Raw genomic sequence first — 21,913 nt, forward strand, 5'->3', positions numbered from 1 at the left:
CAAGATATTTTTTTCAGCGCTTGCAAGATGGATATCCAGCTTCCTTAGGGTGCAGCAACTACATTGATATAAGCTGCCAGAAGGCTGGAATCTATGTATTCCTGGGATGCATCAAGCACTTTTCTATGATCTGAGAATAGATACAGCGGACCAAGTGAGAGATAAGTGACTTGCCTGTGGTGTGGCTTGATTTGGCAAATGCATAAGAATCTGTGCTGCACAAGCTGATTAAATTTGCTCTGGAATTTTTACATGCACCAAGAAGCATCAGTAAAGTCACAGCCAAATATTTTAGCAACTTACGCATGTGCTTTGCTGTAAGGGGCTTTGTGACTGAATGGCAACAACTGGAAGTTGACATTGCGAAGGGAAGAACCATTTCTCCAATATTGTTTGTGGCTGCCTTTGAAGTAATTCTCAGTGGAGCTGAACAAGTAATAAGTGCCATGAAATTATCATCCGGTGACAGGCTTCCTCCTCTGAGAAGTTACAGACAGCCCCTTGTATGACAAGGCTCCTCAGACACCTTGAAGACCTGACCGCATGGGCAAGGACAAAGATCAAGTTATCTAAGTCTCAAAGCTTATTGATTAGGAAGGGCATGAGGAAGGATAAAGTTGTGTTTGTTGTTGGAGGCAAAGAGATCCCACGGCTGGTAGATCAACCTATCAGGAGTCTTTGGAGACAATATACATCAGAACTGTCGAATAAATAGGTTAGGAAATTGGTGCAGAAATAGTTGGCAGAAGAGCCTGAAAAGATTGACAGCTATTAGCTTCCATGGAAGTACAAGGTGTGGTGTTATCAGTACACACTTTACCAGAGTGTGACGTGGCCACTTAAAGTGAGCGAGGTATCCTCAATAGTTGTCACATGGATGAATTGCATAGCTGTTATATCATGAAGTGGCTTGGCCTCCCCTGTTGCTTCTCCGATACAGGTCTCTTGGGCAAGAGTACTCTGTAGCTGTCCCTCAAGGCAGTCAGTGTTGGATATATGCAGTAGAAAAAAAGTCTGGTGCTAGAACTAAGGAAATCCAGGGACCACATGATAAGGAAGGCAGAAGTAAATGGGAGCACAGACTGAGGTTGGCCTTGCCAGCAGCAGGTTGCAACAAAAAGAAGTCCTTCGGAAAGTGCAAGACCGCTGAATAGGACTGGGTGGAGGAAAATCTACACTAGTGTAGAGTAAGGCCACAAAGGAGCAGAGAAAAACTATGGCTGTGGAGGGGGGTACACGAGCAGAGCGATACCTCATTAAGGTAGTGTCCCAGGGCCAGCAGGGTGCATGGTCACAATGGGAGGCCTACAGAACTAGAGTTGTCAGCTGGGCAGACATCTGGAGGACACCACTACTATGGCTGAGCTTCCTGATAAGGGTGACATATGACACTCTCCCTTGTCCTCGGAACCTCACTCTATGGTTTGGGAGTGAGGAGAACTGCCCACAGTGTAGCAACAGTAACACAGGTCTCCAGCACATTTTGTCAGGATGCAAGGTTACACTGACACAGGGCCGCGATAGGTGGCAGCATAACCTAGTGTTGAGGAAGTTGGCCAGGCTATTAAGAAAGGTGCAGGGTGGTGGAAAATAATGCTTTCAAACTCCATCAGCCAGACATTGTATTTGTTAAACAAGGTGAGACTCAACCAAAAACAGCAGCAGGAAAGTCATAGTCAGTGGGGAGTATGGGAGTTGAGGGTGGAGTTGGCTAAGCAGCTGGTTTTTCCATTAGAAATCCCTCAAACACCATTAAAACCAGACACTGCAATTTGGTCTACAGCTGCTTACCATCCCCTGGGCTGAGGGGCTACCAGTAGCACATAAGCACAAGTGCCTCAAGTACTCTGAGTTGGCAGCAGAGTGCAAGGAGGCAGGCTAGATGACTTCCATCTACCAAGTAGAGGTCGGGTGCAAGGGTTTTGTGGCTCCTGTGGATTACAGATATTACTGGTACCAGCTTACAGAAGGCCATTAAAGAGCTGGCAGAGGAGGTGGAGAAGGCTAGCTACTTGTTGTGGCTGTGGAGGAGAGATAGTTTTTGGGGTTTAACCCCACAGTAAGGGCAGCTGTAGGGAGTGCTGGGGAGATGACTACATTTGGCCACTGGCCTCCATTGGGAGATGTACTGGATATGGTGAAACATCATTGAATGGTGGCACTTGCTGAGGACCCTGCAGCTGTTCTAACTGGCACTGGTGGAGGTGTATCAGGCAAATGCCAAGCAGGAATAACATCACCTGTACAACAAATTGCATAATTCCAAGAAAAATAAGCAAATTGGTTAAAAAATAAAAAATTAGTGATAAATATATTTTAGTATATACAGTACAACAGGGTACTGCTATGTTTTATAATATAAAAAGCCTACATTAATAAAATTAACAGTCCTGTATTTACTAAAAACACTTTAAAAAAGCCTTCAGGTATCCAGATATATCCATAAAAAAAATCACTTGAATGTACAGTGCATACTTCAAATATAGATTAAAAGTAAAAGTCAAAACAGTGTGGGAGGCATAGACAAGGAACTCAGAATGCACAAAGAATACAAAAGTTTTCATTGTAAAATAATAGAGAAACAACTTGTATTTAAAAAAAAACTATGATTTTTACATTTTACAAGATTTTCATACAGTAGCTTGTCAGGATAACAAAGGCATTTAGTAAAATAATGACACAAAAATTGTACTCAGTTCAGGTAATGAAACAAATCAGAATGAAGTTGACTTTAAGCTTCCACACCTGTAATGACATAACAAGTAAAAAATAAATTTTAACTTTAAACCTGCTGATATGATGTAAATGATATAGATCAGGGGTTCTCAGAGTCAGTCCTGGGGGCCCACTGTGGCTTCAGGTTTTTGCTTCAACCAGATTCATAATCAGTGACAACTGATATCACTGATCTCAATTAATTAGCTGGTATTTTTTTCTCTTCTCTTATTCTATATTAAGAAAGTAAAGAGGCATGATTTTAACTTTTATTATAAGATATTTAGAAATATTTCCATTTTTGCTATAGATTTAAATGCTTAACTCACTTTTATTGCTTTCATTATATTTTATCCTTTCTCTGTGCAGTTTGCTCACTTCATTGTATCTTAATAATGACAATTAAAAACGAGCAGAGCAAACACCCAGGCCACAGTTAATGCAGGGATGCTGCTGTTCCAATCCATGCAACTACTACCAATATCTTCAGCATTTTTCATTATATAGATATATTTTAGCTAGTAATGATTGTAATATTGGCAATATTTGCAAAATTTACCAACAATAAGCATCCATAAGGATGACCTTAGTTAATGATGAAGAAGATACCTCTCAATTAATATTTCAGACAAGTCATAAAACTCAGTTATTCGGTTGCAAAAAATGTTGATTATGAGTTAAGACATTATGTATGGAATGGTATACTGATTGTATTTGTATCTGAATTGTGTTTTGCATATTCTAATATGATTTTAAAGTTCAGTCCTTTAAAAAATGTTTAAAAAGAAAAAGCATATTACAGAAAACCTTTTATAAAAGGACCGAGGCTTATAAACTGACTGTCCTTTGGCCTGAAATATTTAGCATAAAGATGTTGCACAAGAATATAATTTCATTATCTTACAAAATGTTAACATTGCTGACTCGGCCTCCTTAAATTTCCAAACTGTCTTTCCTATTCTTGTTAAGGAGGACTGCCGATTTACCTTCAGTACAAATTCATATCCAGGAAATGTCTTGTAGATTTTTTTTATCAGTCCAACTGTTGTGCAGATGTTGCTGTGGTGTAACTAATTGGTAAGTTTAATCCCAAAACTGGACCCATCATACTTAACCAGGCTGTAATGTAGTTCACACTTCTGTTGAAAAAAGAAAAAAAAAAAACATTTTGCCAATAATCAAATAATACACAACTAATAAAATCTGAACATATTTTAAGCAATGCATAATATTTATGAGAAGAAAAGGTGTAAATGAATGTCAAATTGTAATATACATTTATGAGGCATGAAAGATTCAGTTAATCATAAATACTCAGAAGTCCTTCAGAAACATGCAAACAGAACCTATCCATGGTTCCCTCTAAGTCATGCACAAATTTCATAATAAAAATCTTACAAATATCTTTATATAGCCCCTTTAAAAATGAATAACATTCCTTCACACTTCAATCTTAATTAGTTAGCTATACACAGATGCACACCACTGTAAGTCAAACGTATTCTATGAATGAGGTCTAGCTGCTGTGTGCTTCACACATATGTTAATTTAAATGTATTATTAAACTGTAAATCTAAGTAATAAATGTAGATCTCAGAGTTTTCAGCATTAACATTTGCAGTGTACCATCTATTGGAATGTATACATCACAAACATTATCACTGCTTCTAAGAATCACATACCAAATTTTATGCAACAGAGACAGAGTAATTGGACAGACACACACAGTCATCTATCCATTAATTAAGGTGTATGAAAAATAGTGATTAATCATCAGAGTATCATGAGGACCACAAACCCATTCTAACATTTGTTTTTAAATTTGCTTGTAAATGAAAAGTACTGATAAAGTTATATAAAAAGTTACAAGCTAGTTGTAATTTAATAGTGCCAAGTATTATAAGAAAAAACAAACTTAAAAGGAAATAAGCAGAAATGTACAAGATTAACTGTAACTAAAATGTGACACTCCTTTGCTGTGTGTGGTGTCAAGCTGCTGGAAACACCACACATCTAATACAAGGAAATATTGGTAACACTTTAGTTTAGATACTGCAAAAATACATATATTATTCATTAACTATTATGTAAATATAAACAATCACTTCTTTGAGTCTTCATAACACTTACAAAGCATCAATGAAATATTTATTCATTTCTACAATGTGACTTACTAACAAAACTTCACTTTGGAGTGGTCTGAGACGGCTGAACTGACAGACATTTCTCTTGATATTACATATTTAGTATAAGACCTGTGAATCCTTCATATTAGAAATAAATAACCCAGCTACTAATGTTTTGTAAGTGTTATGAAGACCAAAACAAGCCTTTGTTAAGGTCTTGTTAAATTAGAGGAAATGATTAATAGATGCATTTATGTATTACCTAAAGTGTTACTGAAACATTTAATTTGAAATTTCATTCTCTATCCCAGTTGTTCTCAATCTATGGGGCGGGCCCCCCTAGGGGGGCATGAAGTAACAAAAAGGGGGCGCGAAGATGCGAAAAAAACAAAACAAGAATCAAAAATATGAAAAATACATCTATTAAAACCAAAACAAATTAACTTAAACTACGTTCTGATACTAGAAAAATAAATATAGAGTTAGATAAATGTCGATAAAAGTTAAGTAAGTATAATAAAATATGCATCTATGATATATCATTAATTAAAAAAGAACAAATTGGTATTAGTGGGCTCCTTTCAAAAAAACGTCAGGGGGGCGCGATTAAAACTGTTATGAAAACTCTGGTCGCAAATACTTAAAGGTTGAGAAACGCTGATCCATCCTAAATATTTTGTAATCAACACCAATATGTCCTAAGGATCCAGAGTCAACAGAGCTGTTAATATACATACAATTTCAGTTTCCATGGTCATTACTGATACATGCAAATTGGGAACCATTTGTTAAAATGACTTGTCACAAAAAAGCCATTAGAGGTTCAGAATCAGACTGCCCTATATTTTTGAAAGACAATATAACATGTGTCATGTTTTTTGTCTTGAGAATGCCCTCTATTTTAATTGTATAACTTACAAATAATGGAAAAATGCTTAACATTGCAAATAGTTGATCTCAGATACAAATTTGAACTATGTCGTGCAGGGGGCTTTTAGTATTATTTTTTTTCCACCTGTTGCAAAAAACCCTCAAATATCTTGCACTACCATTCCTGGCTCCCCATTTATGCCAACGAGCAGACAATCATGTTGAAGAACTTACCCAGTACAAAAACACAATGTAGCCAACACACTTAGTATTCATTTTATATACCTGTGTTCTCCTTGGTGCCAGGCTGATGTTTAAGAAGTTAGCAGGTAACAGTATATGATTAAACTGCAAGAAAGCCCACCATCTTTGAAGGAATGCAAGAACAGGCAGAATTTCAGTTGGACCCCCTTGTACACAACACAAACTGGGACTTTAACTCTCTTGTTGTTGTTTAGTCACTCGTCACATCAACTACCTTCATCATGATCCAATTCAACCCCCATTTATTTTACTGCAAGAATTCAGTAGTGTACGTATTAATAAGACACATCTATTAATATACAACTGAGGTTGGTTGAAACCATCTAAGTAGGAATAAAAGGCAAGTGGCTTACTATATATTCAGTTCAGAAAAATATCACCAAAAATTATGTTTTTAATTTTTACAAATCTTTTTTTATTGCGACAATACCACATAAACATATATACCATACCATATAATCATTATACACAGTAACATTGTTCCCCTGTGTTTATTTAATTCTAAAATTAAAAGCAAGGAGTTATATCAAAATTTAACCCAAGTAAATACTAAATTATTTTTTATTAATAGAAGGGGGAGTTTATATTTTATTCTCATTAAATAAATATAGTTTTGACACTAAAACATATGGTCACCCTGCCTAAGTAAAATGTCCACTAGGATGTTCATTTGACTTTCAAGATGCAGTAGAAGAAACCAGGACAATACAATATACCAAAGCCTATACATTTAAACAGGGCTTAACTGAGGTCTAATTGAAGTCTAAAAATATGTAATCTCTAAATCATTACATCGGTTTATTTTTATTTAACAGCCAGAGTTCATTGTAAATGCTAGATATGGTTAAGTCAATATGAAATAAGCTGCTTTCTTTCAAAATAAATTTAGAAGAAAAAAAAATTCATAGTCATTATATGGAAGTATTTTCAGCCATATACCAGTAAGTCAGTAATGGCTTCTGATACAAGTAAAATTACTGCTCCAAAAGGTTATGAGTTAAAACTTGTGACTGGAGTAGGCTGGTGCCTGATTGCAGTTCTTACACATTGGGTAAAATCATGAGTAAATGCAGACAGTGTGAACTTGAAGAGATAAATATAGTATACAATTTTAAATTAACTGAATCCTTGCCAAGTATAGACCGAAAAGGAGTACAGTCTTTGTGAGCTTTGTGGCTTTCTACTCAGTGCCAGAGAGTGTAACTGCAACATCTTGTCCTCAGATGTTTTTTTCATTGAAATCTTAAGGGAATACAGTTTTACTCCTTTATCTCTCTGTATATAATATATATATATATATATATATATATATATATATATATATATATATATATATATATATATATATATATATAGTACATGACAAAACAGGTAGAATTGAAATGTGAGATATATCATGGCAATCTAACTTTCTATCTTGTAAGCTGAATTTTAGTGAGCTGTCTAAATGACACAAAGCAAGGTATAGTTCTCTAGGAGTCTTTGTAACTCTGCATGTGCCAGAGATATACATGGGGTGTTATTTAATGAAGGAGAAACTTTATTTGCTTTTATGTGTGCAACTTGCAGCACTGACAGTGAATTACAGTGCACACTTCTCTGATGACAAATTTCCAACTTCTCTAGCTACAATACTTAATAAAGGGTATACTCAAAAGAATTCCAGAGAGAAGGCGATACTAGATTTTTTTTCAGTGGTAACCCAAGCCTGTACAGACAAAGCAATCCTAAAGCAAAAGTGTTCGCCAACAAATAGGGCAGGTGAAAGTTTGGTAGTGCCAACCTGTATCTCTGAAACACTTTTTTTTTGTTTCTTATTACAAAAAATAGGATATCTGTACTTTCAAAAATCTTAAACATGTAATTAGTTGCATAAACAAAAATAAACTGAAAGAAAATTGGAATGCTAAAACCTATCTGTTACATTACCAAATGCACACTTGCCTTAGCTGGAAAAATTCTGGTTAGTGTAATCCAGAAAATAGTTCAAACATTTTCAGATTAATGCTTATTTGGATAATTTTAAACCAGGAAGTTGGGGGGGATTTTTTATCAGACTCTGCAATTTTTAAGTCCAATTTGGACGATATTAATTTTAAAACTGGAGGTGGGGAAAAGAAATTATTATTGGTGGACCATTATAATTTTAGTCTCATCTGAATCACTGAAATGACAGAGTTTTACTGATATGTCAATTCACACAGGACTAGTTTTACCTGGGGTAATTCTTTACAGACTTTTTTATAGAAGGTAAAAGGCTCTGTAATCTTTACTGAAACATGAACGTGCAGTCTGAAAAAATGTTACCAAGTGGCTCTGCCAATACTAAAATTACAGAGGTCCTCTGTAAAAGTAATCCTGTCCAAATAGGACTTTAGTTACTGTTTGTGTGTGTGTGTCTGTGACACTGAGGTACTTGAATCTATGTCAGATAATAGAAGGAAACAGTTCAAAGTTTAAAATAGGTGAAGATTAATTTCATGCCAATAAAGGGTAAGAAACATAATAGTTTGATCACTGAGCCTTTTACCAGGTTTGTCTCTTCATTAGGTATGTTTGTATACACATTTAATGAAAACCCAATATCTTAAATAGTCTGCTTCTACTTATGTTTATTTCAGCATGTAATTAAACTTTTCCCTTTTCTTCCTTTTTCAGATTCCTGCTGATGCACAGTTTCTCTAGTTTAGATATAGATCAATGATCTATATAGATCTAAACAATAAGCATATATAAAGGCTAAACGGTGTGGGTCACAAATACAGAACATTTTATAAGGAAAACATTTATTCTCAGCATACCCTTTGAATTCTAAGAACTTTTCATTTTCAAAGAGACAAATGGAGAGTGATAACAAAAGAGGCATGAGAGGGCTGGAGAAATGTGTGATTATTTATTAGTATGAACTTTAGCGACAAGATTGAAATATAAAATCATTTAATTCCAAACTATGATATTGTTTATGAACCCACATTTATGCAGTGTAGCACATACTGTAAGTAATTCCATTCAGCAATTTCAAAAGTCTTTTATACAAGGGGTGTAGCTATAGGCACACAACGTCAACCCAAAAGGGTTGTCTGAACCAAAAAGAAAGTTTAATCTTATTTTAACACTACTGTACTTGCCCTCGCACATGTCAGAATAAATAAGAGACAGTGATTAAAAAAAAAGACTGCCTAGCCTTGACAACAATAATTTGATCAAATGAAATATTAGAATATACTGTGGCAGATGGCCACAGGGCTTCACGGGAATTACAATTAGTTGACACAGAAATGTTGGGTGCTGTGGGTAGCTGCCAGGGGGTACTGCTGGGACTGGGAAGCCCTAATTTGTGGGGCTCCAGCCATACCCAGAAGTGGTCTCAGATCAAGCCTTTGGAACACCTAAAGTACTTCCCGGGAATCACATAAAAACAGCTGCCTGCCACTACTTGGGGAGCCAGAGTCAGGAGGGAGAGAGAAAGCTTGCCAGAGGAGGAATGGAGGTGGAAGGAGAGAACACATTGCTCTGTGCTTCTAGTATTAACTGTGCTTGCTACTGTGACTGTGCTGTTATGGTAGTAAACAAAAGGAAAGCACTTCCTACAGCCCAATAAAACTTGTGGCTTGTGTCTGTTGTGTCAGGTGTTTGGGGAGCTGGTGCGCCCCCTTGTGGCCATAGTACTAATCAGAATCAGAACCAGAATCAGAATCAGAATCAGCTTTATTGGCCAAGTATATGTACACATACAAGGAATTGGACTCTGGTTTTACCTAGTATTGTCCCTGATGCTGTGAGATGGACTTAAGTGTTCATGAGAGTGATGGCCTGAGGAAAGAAACTGTTCACATGTCTGGTAGTTTTGGCGTACAGTGCTCTGTAGCGCCTACCAGAGGGAAGAAGTTGAAAAAGGTTGTAACCAGGGTGTGATGGGTCTGCAATGATGTTTTCTGCCCGTTTCCTGACTCGAGATCTGTATAAGTCTTGAATGGAGGGCAGATCAACACCAATGATTTTTTCTGCAATCCTGACTGTCCGTTGAAGTCTGTTCCTGTCCTGTTTTGTGGCTGAGCCAAACCAGACTGTGATAGATGAACAGAGAACAGACTGGATTACTGCAGAGTAAAATTGGATGAGCAGCTCCTGAGGCAGGTTGAACTTCCTGAGCTGGCGCAGGAAGTACAACCTCTGCTGGGCCTTTTTAACAATTGTGTTTATGTTTAGTTCCCACTTTAGGTCCTGGGAAATTGTGGATCCCAGAAACCTAAAGTTTTCCACAGCGGACACAATGCTGTTGAGTAGTGTGAGAGGGGGCAGCACTGGGGGGCTCCTCCTGAAGTCCACTGTCATCTCCACAGTTTTAAGCTTGTTCAGCTCCAGGTTGTTTTGACCGCACCAGAGGGCCAGCTGTTCGACCTCTCGTCTGTATACAGACTCATCACTGTCCTTGATGAGGCCAATGACTGTAATATCATCTGCGAACTTCAGGATTTTAACAGACGGGTCTCTTGAGGTGCAGTCATTTGTGTAGAGGGAGAAGAGCAGAGGAGAGAGGACACATCCCTGGGGGGCGCCAGTGCTGACTGTTCGTGTGCTGGATGTGATTTTTCCCAGTCTCACTTGCTGCTTCCTATCTGTCAGGAAGTTTTTGATCCACTGGGAGATGGGAGCTGGTACAGTGAGCCAAGTGAGTTTGGTGTGGAGGACTTCTGGAATGATAGTGTTGAACGCCGAGCTGAAGTCCACAAACAGGATCCTAGCATATGTCCCTGGAGAGTCGAGATGTTGCAGGATGTAGTGCAGTCCCATGTTGATTGCATCATCCACTGACCTGTTTGCTCGGTAAGCAAACTGTAGGGGGTCAAGCAGGGGGTCTGTAATGTCCTTCAGGTAGGTCAACACCAGTCTTTCAAAGGATTTCATGACCACAGACGTCAGGGCGACTGGCCTGTAGTCATTTAACCCTGCAATGGAGGTTTTCTTTGGAACCGGGATAATTGTGGAACGCTTAAGGCAGGAGGGAACTTCACATAGCTCCAGGGATCTGTTGAAGATCTGTGTAAATATGGGGGCCAGCTGATCAGCACAGACTTTAAGACAGGAGGGTGACACACCATCTGGACCTGGTGCCTTCCTGATCTTCTGTCTCCTGAAGAGCTGACTCACGTCCCCTTCACAGATCCTGAGTGCAGGTATGGTGTCAGTGGGGAGGGGCAGGGGCTTGGTAGTGAGTGCTGGGACTGTATTTTGATTGGCGTGGGTGAGAGGTGTGAAAGAGGGATTATCAAACCTGCAGTAGAACAAATTCAGCTCGTTGGCTAGTTGATGGTTCTCTTCAGTATGGGTGGATGGTTTCCTGTAGTTGGTGATGTCTTTCAAACCTCTCCACACTGATGCAGGGTCGTTGGCTGTAAACCTGTTTTCCAGCTTTTCAGTGTAGCACCTCTTTGCTACTCTGATCTCCTTTGTCAATGTGTTTCTGGCTTGATTATACAGGATTCTGTCCCCACTTCTGTAGGCCTTCTCCTTAGCCTTACGAAGCTGCCTGAGTTTTGTAGTAAACCAGGGTTTGTTGTTGTTGTATGTGCGAAAAGTTTTCATGGGCACACACATATCCTCACAAAAACTGACGTAGGATGTCACAGTGTCAGTAAGCTCATCCAGGTCTGTCGCTGCAGACTCAAAAACACTCCAATCAGTACAGTCAAAGCAGGCTTGTAGTTCCAGCTTTGCCTCGTTGGTCCATCTCTTCACCGTTTTCACCACAGGCTTTGCAGATCTTAAGTTCTGCCTGTAAGTCGGGAGAAGATGAACCAAACAGTGGTCAGAGAGTCCCAGGGCAGCACGAGGGACAGAGCGATAAGCATCCTTTAATGTAGTGTAGCAGTGGTCCAGTGTGTTTTTGTCCCTGGTAGGACACTTAATATGCTGACTGAATTTTGGCAGTTCTTGCCTGAGGTTTGCTCTGTTAAAATCACCAAGAACAATGAGCAGGGAGTCCGGGTGTTTGTGCTCCATGTTAGTTATCTGGTCAGCCAGGTGTTGTAAAGCTTCACTAACACAGGCCTGAGGTGGGATGTAAACACCAACCAGAATAAACGAGGAAAACTCCCGCGGTGAATAGAACGGTTTACAGTCAATGAAAAAGACTCTAAGTGAGGGCTGCATGTTTTGATTAGTACTGTGACATCTGTACACCAACCTTCGTTTATGTAGAAACAGATTCCGCCTCCTTTTGTTTTCCCCGAGAGCTCCATGACGCGGTCCGCACGGAGAAGTTGGAAGCTCGGCAGGTATAATGCGCTATCGGGGATGTGCTCACCAAGCCAGGTTTCAGTGAAGCACAGGACAGCAGATCTGGAAAAGTCCGTGTTTATTCTGTTTAACAGAAGCAGTTCGTCCATCTTGTTGGCCAAAGAGCGGACGTTCGCCAGGTGAATTGAAGGGAGCGCAGTTCGAAATCCCCGGTGGCGCAGTTTAACAAGCGCTCCGGCTCGCTTCCCTCGTCGGCGTCTCCTTCTAATTCCGTAAAGGGCAGCTGCTCCTCCGACTAAAAGTTCTGTAAAGTATTCTGTCTGAGTGAAAGACGGTGAAAAAATTTCACCAGCGAATTGACCGATGTGTAAGAGTTCCTCTCTGCTGTATGTGATCAGAGGGGGACAGCTTATCACGGAACAAACAAACAAAAACAGAGAAAGCACCAAGGAACGAGGCACCGAGGCTGCCATCTGCGGCGCCATGATGATTCAAAAAAAAAAAAAAAAAAAAAAAAAAGTACTGTAATGTAATGTACTGTGTACATCAATGTATGCACATTGTATGCACATTTTTTAGCATTCAGCGAGGACTTCAATGAAAGGCCTAACATATGTGTCAACCATTAATGTTCTTATATTTAGGCAGAGTTACATTTCAAAGTAAGTGCAAGAAAAAATATAAAAACCACTAAGAAAACGTAAAATAGCACATTGTGCATGGTCCCCTAATAAAACAAACTAAGAAATGTGTGCATGGTACAACCTTTGATACATGGAGATGGAAAGATTCTAAGGTGAGTAGATTACTCATTTTATCTTATTGTAGCATACAGTAGATATATACTGTTATTCCTAGACAGACTTATTTTTCAAGATAATCAAAGTACTCACTGTTTTTCCTCTCTTGCACCCTTCAGTATAGGGGTCATTAGTTCATGTGTTCTGCATGGATGAAGAATGAAAAATGGTTGTCCAAGTAGTGGATGCTCCTAAAAATATAATTGATTTCGGTATTACTACATTATTATAATATACTTACAAAGAAGAACAAAAAAATCATGCAATATATACACAAACATGGTACAGTATATATTATATCTTAATAAATGCACACACACCTTTATACAGTGTATTGTCATAAGGAAAGTATGGAAAAAATGGAGGTAGATACCAAGGATCTATACCCAGAACTCTGAAGCTGCAGTCTTAGAGGTATCCAAGCACCCAGAGAACCCCTCAAGAACTAGGTATCTCAGACTGCCTGTCAACAAAATGGAGCAGTGCAATTATGTGCACTCACATGCAAGATAATGTGACCCACTGTGGCCTGGAGATGTTTTGATCTTCTGCAACAATATCTTGTCCCTGAAATGGTAACCTGACCCGACACTCGCAACCCAAGGTAATTTCTATATGTAATCACTTGACAACCTACCTTGGCACCATTATCATTCTAAACAGCCTGGCATCTCCTGGAATGGCTGGGTAACCTATTCTCCATCCTCTGCACAGTACCAAATTTAAGTTTGTAACTATGCTATAATCTCCATTAACTATTCTCTAGTAAATTTTAATTGACTCAAAGATGTGCACAGTATAGAAAAGGTAATTAGAATGGACCCGTTCAGCTATACATGTAGTATCTATACACAGACATTTTAGAACTTGCACATAGTATACTACTTCAGGTCCCTGCTACTGTATCTGTAGGTGTGAAAATAATACATAAAACAATCCTCATTGGACAATTTGAAGACAAACTTTTAAAAGTAACAGGTTAGCAATGTGTGAGAATAATTGGAAAATGTATTCTGTAACAAAATTTTCAACCATCTGAAAGCTTTAGACTGTCCTTGACTAAAAGCATATTCATATAAGAATTACTAACATCTGATTTCGTTTTCATCTTTTTGTCAAAGCCCTTGTGTTGAGTGTCATTTATTGATGGCAATTAATTGAAATGCCTTGGGTTGTGACATTTTGTACTCATAACCTAACTCTAAATAAACATTGATATATACCCTCTACTTTTAATTAAACATAATTATTACCTAAAAAATACATTTAAAGAGTCATTACTGCTTTAATGTGCCCTTCCAAAAAAGAGCTCCCCTTCCACTGCCTCAGACTTGTCAGTGGAACATTTGCTACTAAAATTGAAATTAAGAATTAAGTGTTTCATTTTAGCCTCTCTGACTTTTAGCAGCATGGGAAAATCACATACTGCCGGAAGAGCAAAAATCTAACGATAATTGACACTTTGTAGAAACATGATCAGCTACTTTAATGATCCCATGAGGAACTGACAAAATAAAAGGCTGACACTGTGATATAAATGAACATTGAGTCTTGCTGTGCAAACTTCAGCACCTTGAACACTTAAATGAGCCTCATATTACAGGTGCCATTCTGGCTAAAACTGTTGATGACTGGCTTTCATAAATGAAGTGTCATGGAAGAAGAGTTAATGTTGATATTTTTAAACATTGTCTTGAAAAATGATTACATTTCCGGCAAATTAAAAATAAGTCCTGAATTTTGTGGATGCACTTTTCAAAAACGACTTGGCATGTGATAGGCTGTTATGGTCGATCTGGGGCCATATGTCACACGATATTACAAATGGCATGACTGGAAGAAAACTCTTACCAGATTATGAAAAGAAAGGCAATTGCAAGAATAATTGGCATAGGCAAAGGAGGTATAAAATTAGAATACTGTTTTATCTGAAAATGCTTGTAAGCAATGTGATGAAAGTCATGTGAACTCCAACAATACCAATAAAAAGACTTCTAAATAAGGCCAGGAGAGTTTAATACAGTTGTGAAAATGTACTCTAGTCCCCAGTGCCCTCCCTCCATTTCTAGAACTGTGAGTGAAAGGTTAACTGTTCACAGTAAATTGGAGTTGTTCTACATCCAGAGTTATTAAATGTCTTGCATCAGATGTTTGCAGTATACAGTGGGGGAGATAATTATTTGATCCCCTGCTGAAGTTTGCTCACTTACAAAGAAATGAACAGTCTCTAATTTTTATGGTAGTTTAATTGTAATGGAGAGAGACAAAGTATCAACCAAAATTCAGAAAAAATACATTACATAAAAGCTATAAATTTATTTGCATGTTATTGTGTGAAATAAGTATTTGATCCCCTACAACCCAGCCAGAATTCTGGCACCCACAGATTGGTTGTGTGCCCGATTACAATCATTCAATCAATTACAGATACTCCTGATCTCAACTCATTATGTGTATAAAGCACAGAATCAATTTCTTCCATTCCAGCCTCTTCATCACCATGGGCAAGACCAAAGCGCTGTAAAAGGACGTCAGGGACAAGATTGTAGACCTGCACAAGGCTGGAATGGGCTACAAGACCATCAGCAAGAAGCTTGGTGAGAAGGTGACAATTGTTGGTGTGACTATTTGGAAATGGAAGAAATATAAAATGACCATCAATTGCCCTCGGTCTGGAGCTCCATGGGAGATCTTTCCTCGTGGGGTGAGGATGATCATGAGGAAGGTGAAGGATCAGCCCAAAACTACACGGGAGGAGCTTGTTAGGCAGTTGGGATCACAGTCACAAAGAACACCATTGGTAACACACTACGCTGCAATGGATCAAAATCTTGCAGTGCCGACAAGGTCCCACTGCTCAAGAAGGCACATGTACAGGCCCGGATGTTCATTGGAAAAAGTAAGACGGGCCCTTAGCACTTGGCTAGCACTACTACATACTGTATATTTAAAGGCATCCTGAATTTAAAGCCTATACCCGAGTATTTTTTCCAGGTAGGTTTTATCTCAAATTGAAAAGATAAATGTATTACATTTATTGTCCATTGTAAATTGACTTTGTGTGAACATGGACAATTGCAAGAGTGGGTCCTGTGCTGGACTGCTACTCAGTCACAGGCTGGCCTCCTGCCCTGAACCCTAGGCTATCACCATGAACTGGATTAAAAGTGTTTGAGAATGTTGTGATGTAACTAAAACCAGTAGATAATAAATTGTTAAAAGATTACAAGAAAAAGGGAAAACTCAAAGCACAAGCAAAAGGACCTGTTGGGTTAGGCATAAAAAAAACCACATTGTGTGGTAACCCCATCTATTGCAGTACCCCTAAAGTGGGAAATTAGTGTTAATCCCTACTAGATTTTGATAAAACTAAGAATGGAAAACAGAAGAAACATGAGCAAAATGCTCAGAACAAAAAGAAAGGGACATGGGGTTAAAAGCTGGCAAGTAGCTCTATAAAAACATCTGCTTAAACAGAATCATAGAAGGCTGGTGGGTATTTGCTGTTTTGTTTTTGGCTGTTATCTTCCTCTATTAATGCTCTTTCTGTGTTAAATAAAACTCCTTTATTTTGTACTTTATAACCTGGCACCAGTTGTTACTGAGCATCATTAGATGGCTTTTTATAACACACACTTAAAATTTGCTGAGATAGCATTTTCAGCAGGATGGAGCTGCAAATGGTTATGTGAAAGGGAAAAAAGTGTTAGGGGGATAAGTGTGTGAAATTGTGATATTAAAATTCATTTTTATGTATTTTTAATAAAAATTAAAAATATAATTGCACAAATTGAACAAGATATACAAAACATGTAAGATATAACACTAGTGGTGCTCATGGTGAAAATGGTAAAGAGAAACATGTTTGAATGAACTGCCTTATATTAATACCTCAATCCCTGATTATTAATCATTTTGAACAAAATCAGTTAACAGGTCACCTTTATTTAAACATTGTATGAAACTTAAAAAAGTTATGTATTTTATTTAAACAGATTAACAGTCATTTATTTAAATAAAAAATATAACATTCAAAATTAAATAATCAGTGAAATGAGAATAGCAATTGAAAAGTAACATTTGAAGAACAGATCTACAGCATTGCCTCAAGGAAAACAATGCAAACACACAAAGCCTTTCCTAATAATTGTGCATATATTTGAGGAGTACAGGGTTTCATTCAGGGTATCATATTTGGTATTTAACTGCAATGTACTCTCCATTCAGAATTAACAGTTTAATTGTAATAATCATTCACCTCTGCCTTAGAACAGCAATGTAACTGAAATGTGTGATTGTCACGTGGCTATCTGTAATATCTTTAACTAATATTTCAGTATATTAAAAAAAAATAAAATATGACTAAGGACAATATACAACTCTTTAAATCTATGATCCAAACATTCATAGGCTGTAAAATATACATATTATGACTGGTTATGACTAAAATGATAGCTTTCCTAATGCAAGCAAATTTGTTTTTACATTTTATGTGTTTGCTCTATCTATTGATCAAATGCAGAGCACAGTGAGAGAAAGTGTGCTGTATCTTCATCCCTCTTAATCTTCATTGAATATAGACTAACTCTGAACTCAAAGTATTGCTGGAATTTGTTGTCTGTATTAACACTAGAATTACCAGAACCTACGAAAAAACTCGTAGATCCGGCCCACCTTAAATCCCATCGCACCTCTCCATCAGCGTCTTTTGACTTGTAAATGTGCCAATAAAGACAAGCAGCAAGCAGCCTCCCACCGCCGCTGAACGTGCACAAAGTTCTCCCAGCTCATTCCTTGATTATCTGGGAGTGAAGTGCTGGAGTTTTAGAGTGGAAATAATAGATCGCTATTGGGAACACATGCATTTCATGTGTGTTCCGTTTCTACAATAATCTGTGTAAACACATTGTTAAAACAGAAACGTTTTTCATATTTTAGTAGTAAATCACAAAATGTTGGCATAAACTATATAATGTGTGAAGCCTGAAGTCCAAAGATCAAATAAACACTTTCACAAAAGGTTCAAGGATGATACAACAGCTTCTGTGGCGTAACAGTAAGATTTGCTGACTTGTAATCAAGAGTCCCCGGTTCGATCCTGACTGCCTCCTATATTTACTGTTTTCAGTAGTGAGCTGCTCTTATTGTTAATATTATACAGTACACACATACATTTGGTTTGCATCTGTAACAGACAGTGTACATTTATAGTACTTGTAAAAGTTACCGGTTTTTTTTTTTCACTTTTATTCTCTCAGTCACGATCACGATACATACTACTGCCCCCCCATCCAGGGATCCGACGCTGTTAGTTTTTATTTGAAACGGGGAATAACTGTAGATGTGAGTGGTGTTTTGAGGCAATGGAACTGGACATTCTCTGATCTGGAGGGATAAAAGCTGACACACAAACGCTGGTGAATCTGCCTTCTTCGTATCTCACTGTCACTTGATTTTTTTTTATTCAGTTTTATTGAGTGTTCCTGCTCACGCTGAATTAGTATGCACCTTATGGTCTATGGAAAACAGAGACATAGGTATATATGATATTTGGAATTATTCATTTTATGACCTGTATAGTACATTTCGGAAAACACTGTGGCACGGATGCAACATTATCAAGGTATGAGCTGGGAGAAATTTGTGCACGTTCAGTGGCAGTGGGGGGATAGAATAGCAGGCTGCTTGCTGCTTGTCTTTATCGGCACATTTACAAGACAAAAGACGCTGATGGAGAGGTGCGATGGGATTTAAGGTGGGCCGGATCTACGAGTTTTTTCGTAGGCTCTGGTAATTCTAGTGTTAAAAGCAGATTTGCCCTCACCTTTCTGGTGACTTTAAAAAATCCTCTATCCATAAGTGCAAATAGATTTCTTTTTGAATTTCTTGATTTCATTGCCCTAGCTTATAGGTTAGGGTAATTGTTGTTAAAAATGCTATTGTTACAAACTTTTAACTTATGAATTATTTTATTAACAATAATACAATTTGTTAATTATTAGTCATCCATCAATTTTCTTAAAGTGATTTGCCCAATACTTGGTCACAGATTCCTCAGACTGTCCCAACTGCTGCAAGTGCAATCCAGAATCCAAACCAGGATAGGATGCCAGCCCATCAAATGGTACAGTAACTCAGGTATACAGACAAATTTAATTTAGAAAACAAACTAATGTCACTTGTTTGGACTGCGGGAGGAAACTTGTTCTTAAGTGGCTGACATACTCAATGACACCACTGGAATTTAAAAACCAAGGCATTTAAGATGGAAGCTCTTCTTCACACATAGGGTCATGGGAATGTGAAACTATCATGACATGAAGGTAAAGTGGAAATGTGACAACCTTATAAAAGGATCTAGATGACACTAACTGGCTATTGGTTAACCAAATGAACTTGATGGAACGGCCTCTTCTCATTTGACAAGCTTCTTATTTTATACGTTCTACATAAAATCCATAATGTAAACCAACATAAAGACCATGTAAATGGAGTAAAAAGATATTTCAGCCTTAAATCAAATTAAGCCCCACACTCTGAAGTGGCAGCACTACAATGGGTACTTGCAAATACATAACAACAATAGAGGTTATATTTGTACCTGTTGGCTGTTGAACTCAAAGGAAACAAGTTCTAGGCTGTTGCCAGATCCTTACCTGACAAAATTCTCCAAACTCATTATTTTTATAAGCTATTGGCCTTATATCTTGAACCTTACATTTGCTAGGTTTTTCGATTTTTTCCATATTCTGGAATTAAGGTGTTCCATTCAATAAGCCAGTTCTCTCTTTCACTGTCTTAAATTATTATCTGAGATGACACAGTCTGTATTAATGATGTCATACCTTCAAATTCAGTGCACAACTTTCTCTGGAACACAGTCATATTTGTCAGAAAGTGCCATTTTTTGTGTCTGCGTGTGTTTGGCATAGTACTTGCACAATAGCCTGAAATTCTGTCTTGTTGTACATTTACATTTAGTGTCTAACTGCCTCATCAAGGTGATCTTATGCAGAGTCCTTGGTTATAGTAAAGGGGCAAAGAACTACTATTAAATATATAGTTGTAGCATCTTTATTGACAAATAGTTGGCCAAAAACTCTACATGTCCACACAATGGCTAACACAGCACTACTTCTTTATCATTGCTGATCATGAGCTGACACTTTCTGCTCTTAAGTTTGGTCTTTAATGGTAGTGACTTTTCTTGAATATTTTGCTTTCTTTAAGAAATAGTACTTTGCCTTATTTTTATTGTATTCTTTGACCAAATTAGTAAACTTGTCTTGTTCTTCTTTAATATAATTACTGAGATCAGTATGCAACTTTGAGTGCAGGCTGTATTTTGATGAGTTCACTACTAAAATGGCTGCAGAAGTCCTCAAACCACCGGAATCTTTTTTGTGTTTCACTACAGCTTAGTCTTTCAATGGTCTATTATTCCAAAAATGTACACTACCACTAGTATGGTAGAGTTGTTTATGGTTTTAAATATTTGTTTTTCAGGTCAGCTCAATTCGTATTTGCTGGACAGAAGATTAGTACTGTTAGTCACACTTATTTATTTGTGCTACCTATACCTATTAATCCTATGTTTCCATCCAGCTGAATAGTTTGGCTTTTTACTAGTTTGTCACAACAAAGTACAACCATGTTCAAAGTTACTTTGATGTCTTGGCAGGTCTTTTGTAAACAGGATTTTATCTGCCATCTATAACAGATGAATTTACACATTTCAACATCAGACCCAGTTCTTTTTTTGTTCGGTAAGGATGTGATGTACATGTTAGACATGCAGAAATGCAAGTGAGGTTGCGTGTGACCTTGGAATGGTCCTCATTTTGTAGTAAACTTTCCTTGTTTTGATATGATCTTGTAAGTGCTGTAGCTACATTTTACTTTTATAAATGTTCACTGCTGTCTCTGCTAACCTGTAATTGGACAGATTTTGTACCTGTATGACTGCTACTATTTAGGAATTTGTTATACTGTTGAGCCATAACTTATCCAGTGTTCCTTATAAAGCAGCACAGCCATATTATTAACCAATAGTTGATTTTTGCTTCTCCTGGACACCTTTTTAAAAACTTTCTGCTTATGAGCTACGATACAACTTTTAAGTTACTGACTGTATATTCTATTTGGTATTACTGCAGTAGGCATTTTCCATATAGCTGTAAGAACTATTTATTACTCTTTTTAGGGGGGTATAGTTATAATGCTGTTTGATGAAACTGGGAAGGTGGTTTGAGGACTTGAGCACATTAGGATACTTTCCGGGTGTCTACTGGCATCATTTTACACTCTGGGTAGTTCTTGGGTCAAATATACAAGTGTCTATGTCAGGAATCATTTGCTTGAAAATTTTAATATTTAACTTCTTTACTTCAATATTTATAAACATAGACCAATCATTTGCTTTCATGTGATGGATAGCCTCTTATTCTTATTAATTCCAAGCTAACAGGTTATTGTATGGTACCTTGACTTCCACTCAAGAGAATTACTTTTGGCTTTAATTATTATTACTGTTATTCTACTTTAATTTAGTTCCAGATGAGTTATATTTAGTAATTTGGTATACTTTATTTGGTTAGATAACAACACACAATAAAACAAAGGCCATTGGTCATATGTTCAGATGGAAACTAATTTAAAATCTGGATAACCAGAGAAATATTTGTACATAGGCGACATAATACTTGGTACAAATGCACCTTTTATGGCATTTCACATTTTGGGGAAGATGATTTTCTTTATCATTAAATAGTTATGGAAAATACAAAAGTGAGATACTTGACTTGATATTTTGTATATTTTGGCACAGTTATCAGCAACTGCAGGTAAAAATTAATAATGACATACTGTAGCACAGGTTTGTAAAGTCATCTAATGTTT

General features: G+C 37.4%; 1 protein-coding gene across 4 annotated transcripts in view; it reads right to left on the bottom strand.

Moving 5' to 3' along the window:
* Positions 1-2,540: 2,540 nt before the first annotated feature.
* atg10 (ATG10 autophagy related 10 homolog (S. cerevisiae)) overlaps positions 2,541-21,913 on the bottom strand; it is a 334,095-nt gene continuing 314,722 nt past the window's right edge. For 3 of the 4 annotated variants that reach the window (XM_028804709.2, XM_028804706.2, XM_051929636.1), the window contains exons 7-8: positions 13,109-13,206; positions 3,412-3,854 (exon numbers count right to left, since the gene is read on the bottom strand). In XM_028804709.2, the coding sequence (XP_028660542.1) occupies positions 3,749-3,854; positions 13,109-13,206 (204 nt within the window). In that variant the 3' untranslated portion in view covers positions 3,412-3,748. Of the gene's footprint in view, positions 2,746-3,411; positions 3,855-13,108; positions 13,207-21,913 lie in introns of those variants that run through there. The other variant, XM_028804708.2, reaches the window with a different exon arrangement.

The sequence above is a fragment of the Erpetoichthys calabaricus genome, chromosome 7, assembly GCF_900747795.2.
Source record: "Erpetoichthys calabaricus chromosome 7, fErpCal1.3, whole genome shotgun sequence".
Classification (NCBI taxonomy): Eukaryota; Metazoa; Chordata; class Cladistia; order Polypteriformes; family Polypteridae; genus Erpetoichthys; species Erpetoichthys calabaricus.